At 50.2% G+C, this 9,034-nt stretch overlaps 1 protein-coding gene across 1 annotated transcript; it reads right to left on the bottom strand.

Annotated features, from left to right (window-relative positions):
• Window positions 1–4,037: 4,037 nt before the first annotated feature.
• Window positions 4,038–7,586, bottom strand: LOC110015202. The gene is made up of 6 exons (XM_023955564.1): window positions 7,443–7,586; window positions 6,571–7,361; window positions 6,380–6,447; window positions 6,184–6,270; window positions 4,176–4,312; window positions 4,038–4,114 (listed from the first exon to the last, which is right to left on the bottom strand). Exons 2-6 carry the CDS (start codon window positions 7,141–7,143, stop codon window positions 4,038–4,040), a joined length of 942 nt encoding a protein of 313 aa, XP_023811332.1. The 5' UTR covers window positions 7,144–7,361; window positions 7,443–7,586.
• Window positions 7,587–9,034: the final 1,448 nt, after the last annotated feature.

Raw genomic sequence — 9,034 nt, 5'->3', positions numbered from 1 at the left:
TTCTGCCTCCCCTCTTTCTTCCACCAACAGTAGTCAAATTTCCACCGACACCCTGTAGGTTAACAGCATCGGTGGCGGTCGTTGTTAACCCGGGCCTCGACCGATCCGGTATGTCTAAAGTGTTGTGGATGATTCGCATGGTTATTTTGGCAATTTTTTACGCCGGATGCCCTTCCTGACGCAACCCTCTCTATTTATCCGGGCTTGGGACCGGCACAGAAGTTACTGGCTTGCAACCCCTGTGGCTAGATTACCCCCTTCCTCATATAACCTTATAATAGGGTGAGGGGGTGGGGGGCTTAGCCTGCGATGAGCCTTGGGGGGGGGGGTTTACTAGGCAGTGACCCCCCTCCTGTGGTTGCCGTATGGAGTGGGCCCCCCCTCTTTCGGTTTTATTTGCACCTTAGACATGTAGGGCCCTTGGTAGGGGGGGTGCTTGGACATCACTGCCAGCAAGCAGCGGATGTCCTCCTAGCACCCTACCCGCCAATTTTAACCGCACCTTAGACATTTAGGGCCCCTTGGTGGGGAGGGTGAGGGGACGTCACTGTGAGTAATCAGGAGACGTCCCCTTAGTGCCCTACCCGCCAATTTTAACCGCACCCCCCTTAGTACACACACCCCTCCCCCCTCAATATATACATCCCAACATAAACACACACACATGCACACACACACTCTCTCAAACACACATACACGCACACACATTTTGCAAGGAAGGTGGGACCTAGGACCATCTGTCCCCTGCCTCTTCCCTGGTGGGGGGTACGGGCCCCTTTGCAACGGCGGCTGTGTCCCCGGGGTGCCGGCTTCCTGGGCCCGGCGGTGCTCTCTCCGCGCGGTGGAGGGGTTCACATTACATCTGAGCCGGGGGTGTTCGTGTCCCTGGGGGGTGGGTTCTGGTCCTTGCTCCTGAGTGCTGGGCCCCGCCAAATTTCCAACTGTGGCCGAGCCTGGTCGGGCCATATTTACAACACCCCTTGTGGGCCCTCTTTTTTCCCCGGGGTTCCCCCCTTCTGGGCGGGGGCGGCGGGCCCCTGCCTCGCTCCTCCCTGGACCAACCGTGGGCCGGGCGGATGGCTGCCTGGAGTGCGGAGTGGGTCTCCCTTGGGGGGTCCTGGCTCGTACCTGGGGTTGGGGCGGGGGGATGCCCGGAACTCCTGGGTGGTGGTGGGGTGCTCGTCTGGGGCTGTGGGCGTCCTTCTCCGGTGGGGCCCTGCGTTGGGTTCTCCCGGCGCGGCGGGGGGGCTGCTCTCCTGGTTGGGCTGGGGCGGCGCCCTCTTTCCCTCCGTGCCTCCCTGCTCTCTGGCTCTGGGGGCCTTGCGGCGGCCCTGCTGGCCCTGGCCTGGGTGGCGGGCTTGGTCGCCCGGGCGGCGGTTGTTCCCTGCCGGTTCCCGTATGGCGTTGGGGGGATTCCGGCTGCCGCTGCTGGTGCGGTGGGGGTCTTGGGGTGGGGAGGGCTGGGCACTCTCCCTCCTTCTTTTCATCGTTCCACCATCCATTTTAGAAGAACATAAACACTCACCTGAGCACAGGTGTTAGCTCAACAGACTGAATGACTGAAATATTTCACACTAGTTGGTTTTAAGGCATAAGTATGCGTGTGAACACTATCTGTTTTGTGTACATGTCGACAGGTGGACATTTTTGCAACTAACAGGTGTGTTTATAACATTTGAGTGTGTGTGTGGACAGGCTCCGCCCTTTTTTTTTTTGTTTTTTTTTACATTTGAACCTTACCATAATGATTAACAACCAGTAAACTTGTTGCTTTATGCTGCTTCATGGTCTTATCCCCCTTCCCCTCCTATTATCACCCCCTACCCCCCCTCTCTCTAACGTCCCTCTCTCTTCTTCCCCTCTTTCCTTTTCCGTCCGGTCCAACACCAAAGATTTTCAGACATGTTTGAAATTAATAAAGTTTGGCCTCAATTACAAAAGGGGTTTATTCAGACATACCTTTGGTTTGTCTGAAGATTAATAACCCCTCTTGTTAAAGTAAAATATGTCCAACCCAAGAGGCCCTCAGCTCTCATCTGTCTGCCTAGCTGTTGGACAGGACAAGTTGAAAAAAAAAAAAAAGTTCTATGATCAAAACAACTTTTTTTAAAGAAAATTTGCAATTCAGATGACAGAAACCCATTTTTTTTCTTCTCAACATTAAGATTTTGGGTTGTAGTAATTACTTTATCATTGGTTTTAATGGGCTGAATTGTGTTCGGCTTAGAAGAACCAACAAAAAGTTTACCTGCAAGAAAACAAAACAAAACATTTCATTTTATTGTTTAAAAATGTTGTTCAGTTCATTTGGGAAGATGTATTTGTTCTCTCCTCTTTGTTCATTTCATGTCATTTATGTCATGGTTTGTCAAAAGTTCAGAGTGACCCAGATGCTGTAACCCAGAAGGAGACTAGGACAATAAGGTGAGTTAAGAAGTCTTTATATAGAAAGGTGAGTCTTAGGCTTCTTTCCAACAGGGGCGCAGCAGCTGGCTGGAGGAGAGCAGCAGCAGGATTCCAGACGAGGGACAGCGTGGAACCAGGGGACAGCGACCAGGTGAGATCCAGAGTAGAGTATTCCTGAGTCAGAGACGATAGGGGCAATTAGTAACATGAAGCTTGGTAAACAGGACAAGAACTTGAGCAAGTCAGACTAAGCACCGTGGGAGGAAAACGAACTGGCGTCGAGTGGAGGTCCAGGAACTCCTTAAGAGGCCATGGTGGTGATGAGGGTAAGTGGAGACAGCTGGTCGCGTCCGGAGCAGAGCAGGCAGGGGAGGGGGAGAGCAGCTGGCAGAGGCACCATGTCAGTACCCCCCCTCAACGACCGCCACCAGGCGGTCCAAGACGACGGTCCGGATGGGCCCGGTAAAAGTCGTCGATGAGGGTATGGTCCAGAATGAGGGAGCGGGAAATCCATGAACGTTCCTCTGGACCATACCCTTCCCAGTCCACCAAGAACTGCACCCCCCGCCCACGGCGCCGGACATCCAAGATCCTATCAACCGTAAAGGCCGGGGCGCCGTCGATGGTACGGGCGGGTGGCGGGGAAGCGGACGGTGGGCAAAGCGGACTCTCAGTGACTGGCTTGACCTGTGAGACGTGGAACGTGGGATTCACCTTGAGGGCAGCCGGGAGACGCAGCTTGACACAAACAGGATTTATGACCCGGTCAATGGTGTAGGGTCCAATGAACTTGGGAGCCAGTTTCCGGGACGAGGCCTGTAGAGGAATGTTACGAGACGATAACCAAACCTTCTGGCCAGGTTGGTAGTTGGGACTCACCACCCTACGACGGTTGGCTATCTGGCAGTTGCTCTCCTTGGTGCGGAGGAGAGCCGCCCTGGTCTGCAGCCAGATGTCACGACACCGCTGAAGGTGGAGCTGGACCGAGGGCACTGCCAGATCCAATTCCTGGGAAGGAAACAAAGGGGGTGAGTAACCCAAGGAGGCCTCAAAAGGTGATATCCCGGTGGCAGTGGACGAATGGGAATTGTGGGCATACTCTACCCACACCAGGTATTTGGACCAGTCCTCCTGATTCTGAGCCGCCAGACACCTGAGAGCCGCCTCCAGCTCCTGGTTAGCCCGTTCAGCTTGTCCATTGGCCTGTGGGTGGTACCCGGAGGTAAGGCTGACTGTGGCTCCGAGGGCGGAGCAGAAGGCCTTCCATACTTGAGATGTAAATTGAGGTCCGCGGTCGGACACGATGTCACTGGGTATCCCATGGTGTCTGAAAACGTGATGGATGAGGGCATCGGCCGTTTCCATGGCAGAGGGCAACTGAGGCAGAGGAATGAATTGAGCGGCTTTTGAAAAACGATCAATGACTGTAAGGATTACCGTATGGCCTTGAGACGGAGGAAGCCCAGTAACAAAATCCACCGCAATATGAGACCAGGGACGGCTAGGCGTGGATAGAGGCAGGAGATGACCTGAGGGGGGCCTGTTGGAAGCCTTGGAACGGGCGCAGATACTGCAGGCTGAGATATATTCCCTGACATCCCGTTCCAGGGAGGGCCAGAAAAAACGCCGCTTTAGGAGGCGGATGGTCCTGTAAACTCCCCCGTGGCAGGCGATGCGGGACGTGTGTCCCCAGGCAATGACTTCTGACCTGAGGGATTCGGGGACATACAGTGTACCAGAAGGACAGGAGGTGCCGGCAGGAATCTCACCTTGAGCTTGCTGGACTTTGCTCTCGATCTCCCAGGTGAGACTTCCAACGAAACAGGACATGGGGAGAATGGATGAGTCAGAGGAGGAATCAGAGGAGGAGTATTTGCGGGACAAAGCATCAGGCTTAACATTTCGGCTGCCAGGCCGGTAGGAGATCGTAAAGTGAAAACGATCGAAAAACAAACACCACCTGGCCTGGCGGGAGTTTAAGCGTTTTGCGCTGCGGAGATAGGCGAGGTTCTTATGATCTGTCCAGACTATGAATGGTTTTTCTGCTCCCTCCAGCCAGTGGCGCCATTCTTCCAAGGCTAATTTTATAGCCAATAACTCACGGTTGCCCACATCATAGTTTTGCTCCGCCTGGCTTAGTTTGCGGGAAAAAAAAGCACACGGTTTAAGCTTCCCAGAGCTTTCCTCCCGTTGTGACAGAACCGCCCCCACGCCAGAATCAGAGGCGTCCACCTCAACGATAAATTGCTTCGTGACATCAGGTTGAATGAGGATGGGAGCTGAAACAAAAAGGGACTTAAGTTTTTTGAATGCGGAATCGGCAGCAGGGTTCCAGTAGTAAGTTTTATTGATGGAGGTGAGTTGAGTGAGAGGCGCTGCAATACTACTGTAGTTACGGATAAAGCGGCGGTAGAAATTTGCGAAACCCAAAAACTGTTGGAGCTTTTTCCTGGTCTGGGGTATTTCCCACTGGGCAACGGCCTCAATCTTAGCTGGATCCGGACGTATGTTGCCTGCTTCGATGATGTATCCCAAGAATGGGACGGTGGAAACATGGAATTCGCACTTTTCGGCTTTAACAAACAGCTGATTAGCCAATAATCTTTCTAGAACTAGGCGAACATGATGTTTATGCTGGGAGGAATCGGAAGAGTAGATGAGGATGTCATCCAAATATATGAAGACAAATCTGTTAAGGAAATCCCGCAGAACGTCATTTACAAGGCGTTGAAATACTGCGGGGGCGTTAGTGAGGCCGAACGGCATAACAAGATATTCGTAATGACCTAATGGCGTGGTGAATGCGGTCTTCCATTCATCCCCCTCACGGATTCGCACGAGGTGGTAAGCATTACGAAGATCTAGTTTTGTAAAGATTTTGGCTTGCTGGACAGATTCAAACACGGAATCGATTAAAGGGAGAGAATATTTGTCCTTAACCGTGATCTGATTTAACTCACGGAAATCAATGCAGGGACGTAGAGTCTTGTCTTTCTTTTCTACAAAGAAAAAACCTGCACCGACAGGAGATGATGAGGGGCGAATGTGACCTTGGGACAGAGCTTCCTGAATATAATTCTCCATGGCAGTCTTTTCTGGACCCGAAAGTTTATATAGTTTCCCCTTGGGAAGGGGGGCACCGTTTAATAGCTCGATGGAACAATCATAAGGTCGGTGAGGCGGAAGTGAACTAGCTTTAACTTTACTGAAGACCGTACGAAGATCGTGATAACAGGCAGGAACGTTTGACAGGTCGATATCCTCTTGAGCTGAATCAGGTACGTTAGTAATGGGCAAGGCGGAATGGAGACAATTAGCCAAACAGTAGGTACTCCAATTAGCAATACGGGGCGAGCTCCAGTCAATGTGTGGATTATGAATCTGGAGCCAGGAGAACCCCAGGATTATCGGGGTCTGAGGACAGTGAGTAATGAAAAACTGAAGGTATTCCCGGTGATTTCCCGACGTGAGAAGGAGTACGGGACCAGTGCGCTTAGTAATGCGAGTGAGTTGTTTGCCTCCTAGGCCGGCAGCTTTAACAGGATTAGCGAGAGGTTCAACAGGAAGAGAGAGTTCTTGAACGAGACGTTGATCGATAAGGCTATGTTCAGCCCCAGAGTCTATGAGAGCCTCGAGTTCGAAAACCAGATTCTTGTGACTGAGCTTGACTGGAACACATAAAAACTTGGAACTGTGAATGAGTTCAGCATCTCCTCCCCGTGGCCTGTTATCTAACGGGGGGCTCGGGAGTTTTAAACGTGCGCGGCAATCGGAGACCATATGACCGGCTTGGCCACAATAGAAACATAAGCCCTCGTCCCGTCGTTTATCACGTTCCTCGGGGGATAGTTTTGAGTGACCGATCTGCATAGGTTCATGGGGGACATTGTCAAGAGTTTCACGGTTAGAAGGTTGAACCGCATGCATAGGAGGAGATGGATTGACCGGAGACTTACGTTTTTGTTCTGCGAACCGTTCCCGTAACCTGTCGTCTGACCTTAGGGCTGCGGTGACCAGGTCTTCAAAAGAGTCCGCCTCTGGCTGAGAACATAAATGATCCTTGATACGTTCGTTAAGTGACTGATAAAATATCCCTTTTAGAGCAGAGTCAGGCCAACCAGCTTCGACCGCTAGAATGCGGAAGTCAATCAGATGGTCGCTTACCGGGCGGTTACCTTGTTTGAGACTTAGTAACCGCCGGACTGCTTCTTCCTGCTTTCGGGGCTGATCGAAGACGAGCCGGAATTCTCCAATGAAACTGTCGTATGGGAGATGAGCGATAGGATGCGAGGCTAGAAAAGCTTGGGCCCATTGTAGCGCCTTACTGCGGAGAGAGTTAACAATCAATGAGATTTTGCTGTGGTCGGAATGGTAATACCTTGGAGCCTGCTGGAAAATGAGTTGGCACTGTAGTAGGAACCCTCCAAAGGCATCAACATTGCCGTAGGAAGGTTCCGGCTGAAGGCGGGCATTTTCTGGGATGTCGGCGGAAACGGAAGTGGCTTTGTTGACGGAATCGGGATCTTGAGCAGCGGCTGCGGAATTAGCATGTTGGCTAGTAGATGCACTGAGGAATTGCGTGATGCTGTCGAAGCGACGAAAAAGATCCCACTGAGCCGAGGACAAGAGAGTGATGGCCTCCGCTTGATGAGTAAGAAGATTTTCTTGTATGGATAAGGCATGTTGGAGCCCTTCCGGGTCAGCTGGGTCAGGAGTTTGGCCAGTTCGTTCTGTCATGGTTTGTCAAAAGTTCAGAGTGACCCAGATGCTGTAACCCAGAAGGAGACTAGGACAATAAGGTGAGTTAAGAAGTCTTTATATAGAAAGGTGAGTCTTAGGCTTCTTTCCAACAGGGGCGCAGCAGCTGGCTGGAGGAGAGCAGCAGCAGGATTCCAGACGAGGGACAGCGTGGAACCAGGGGACAGCGACCAGGTGAGATCCAGAGTAGAGTATTCCTGAGTCAGAGACGATAGGGGCAATTAGTAACATGAAGCTTGGTAAACAGGACAAGAACTTGAGCAAGTCAGACTAAGCACCGTGGGAGGAAAACGAACTGGCGTCGAGTGGAGGTCCAGGAACTCCTTAAGAGGCCATGGTGGTGATGAGGGTAAGTGGAGACAGCTGGTCGCGTCCGGAGCAGAGCAGGCAGGGGAGGGGGAGAGCAGCTGGCAGAGGCACCATGTCAATTTATCTGCAGCTGAAGGTGATTCTAGGTCTCAGAGGCAGCGATGGAAAATGACTCCCCACATCACTCCAGTCAATAATGTTACGTTTACACTGCTCTGATATTGAGAAGCAACATGAAATCAGATTTGTCTACAGTACATAACTTCTCATAACACAGACTTCATGAGCTTACTTTAGTTTTTTTTATGGGAAAACCAAATTTAGTGCCAGTTGAACATTGGTAGAAGTCTGCTAGTTGATGGCGGCTGAGTTCAGTTTCTTCAGATCAGATTCAGACGATGGGATCCCCGGTGTTGCCTCACATCTTTGATTAACTGAGAATTGGCCTCCAGTGAAAACTTCAGCTGAAGATTGCTCTCAAATTGTGGCTCCTTTGGCGAGTCCACTGCTGCCGAGATTCTAATGGCGAATTCTGTCACTTTAATTAGAGTTCAAAACTACAGCAGCCTCTTGAAGCATCCAAGCGGATCTCTGGGCGAAGATCCGCAAGTTAGAAGAAGAAAAAAAGCACTGCCCGTGTGGCTTCAAGATATATTCTAAAAAGTTCCACATTTCTCTTGAGTTTCTGTCACAAGAAAAGAAAAATGTCCAAGATTTTTGCTGTATCTCACGATTAAACAAACCTCCATTGGGGTACTTTTACATAAACTTGCCACCGGCAAGGTACACCAGCTCTCTTTGGATTTCTTCTTTCATATTTTATTATCATTAAATTCCGATTCTTTTAAAATGCGACTTACAACAGCTTGAGCATAAAAAGTTAACTGCACAGATTAAAACCTGGAACCTAAAGCCCCTGTGTAAAAGCAGACAGGTGGTTCAACCTGCAGCAAACCAGAAATCCTTTTGTTTCCCAGGCTGCTCTTCTCCCTGTCCTTCATCTGAAAACGTACCAGACCCCAGGGCAGACAGAGAAAAATGTTTCCTGAAGCTGCTTCACCAAAACAAGCTGTTTCTAGAAGCCTGCAGGTCGAGCGTTCACTCCTGCATTATAAAATCCACTTGATATGCATGTTTGCATGCTGGTTCTGTACAGTTAGGTCACAAGGCTGGATGTTAAAAAGGAACCTCAGTGCATTTCTGGAAAATATAGCCAAATAAAACATCTCCAGTACACGCAAACTGTAGTTTCTTTTCAGCTGAGTATTTACTATTACTCTCATAATCTTTTATCTCTCAGAGCTTCATCTATTGACAACAAATTGGAAATAGCCTCCACAGATGTTCTCAATGCCTTCTCAGAAGTTTTCAGTTTTTGCACAAGTTTAAACATCTTTAAAATATGATTAATTTTATTTCAAACCACTTTAAGTTGCTATGGACATCTCAGATGTTTCACCCCTTTTGGTTTGTTTACGTCATTCAGAAAATACTGGCACAACTTTGTTAGAATTCAAAGACCTGTTGGACAAAACTGGCATTAATTAGAGACCAAAAAGAG

The sequence above is a fragment of the Oryzias latipes genome, chromosome 6, assembly GCF_002234675.1.
Source record: "Oryzias latipes chromosome 6, ASM223467v1".
NCBI classification, from domain to species: Eukaryota; Metazoa; Chordata; class Actinopteri; order Beloniformes; family Adrianichthyidae; genus Oryzias; species Oryzias latipes.
The sequence above is the reverse complement of the archived record's forward strand: the minus strand, read 5'-3'. Positions and strand labels throughout refer to the sequence as shown.

What these genes read in the sequence shown, in the direction of transcription:
- LOC110015202 (XM_023955564.1), bottom strand. Translation starts at nt 7,143, where the DNA reads ATGACAGAACGAACTGGCCAAACTCCTGACCCAGCTGACCCGGAAGGG. An exon ending in TCAAACAAGGTAACCGCCCG is followed by an intron (nt 6,448 to 6,570) that starts GTAAGCGACCAT and finishes TTATGTTCTCAG; the next exon opens with CCAGAGGCGGACTCTTTTGA. An exon ending in GTGGCCAAGCCGGTCATATG is followed by an intron (nt 4,313 to 6,183) that starts GTCTCCGATTGC and finishes CCGGCCTGGCAG; the next exon opens with CCGAAATGTTAAGCCTGATG.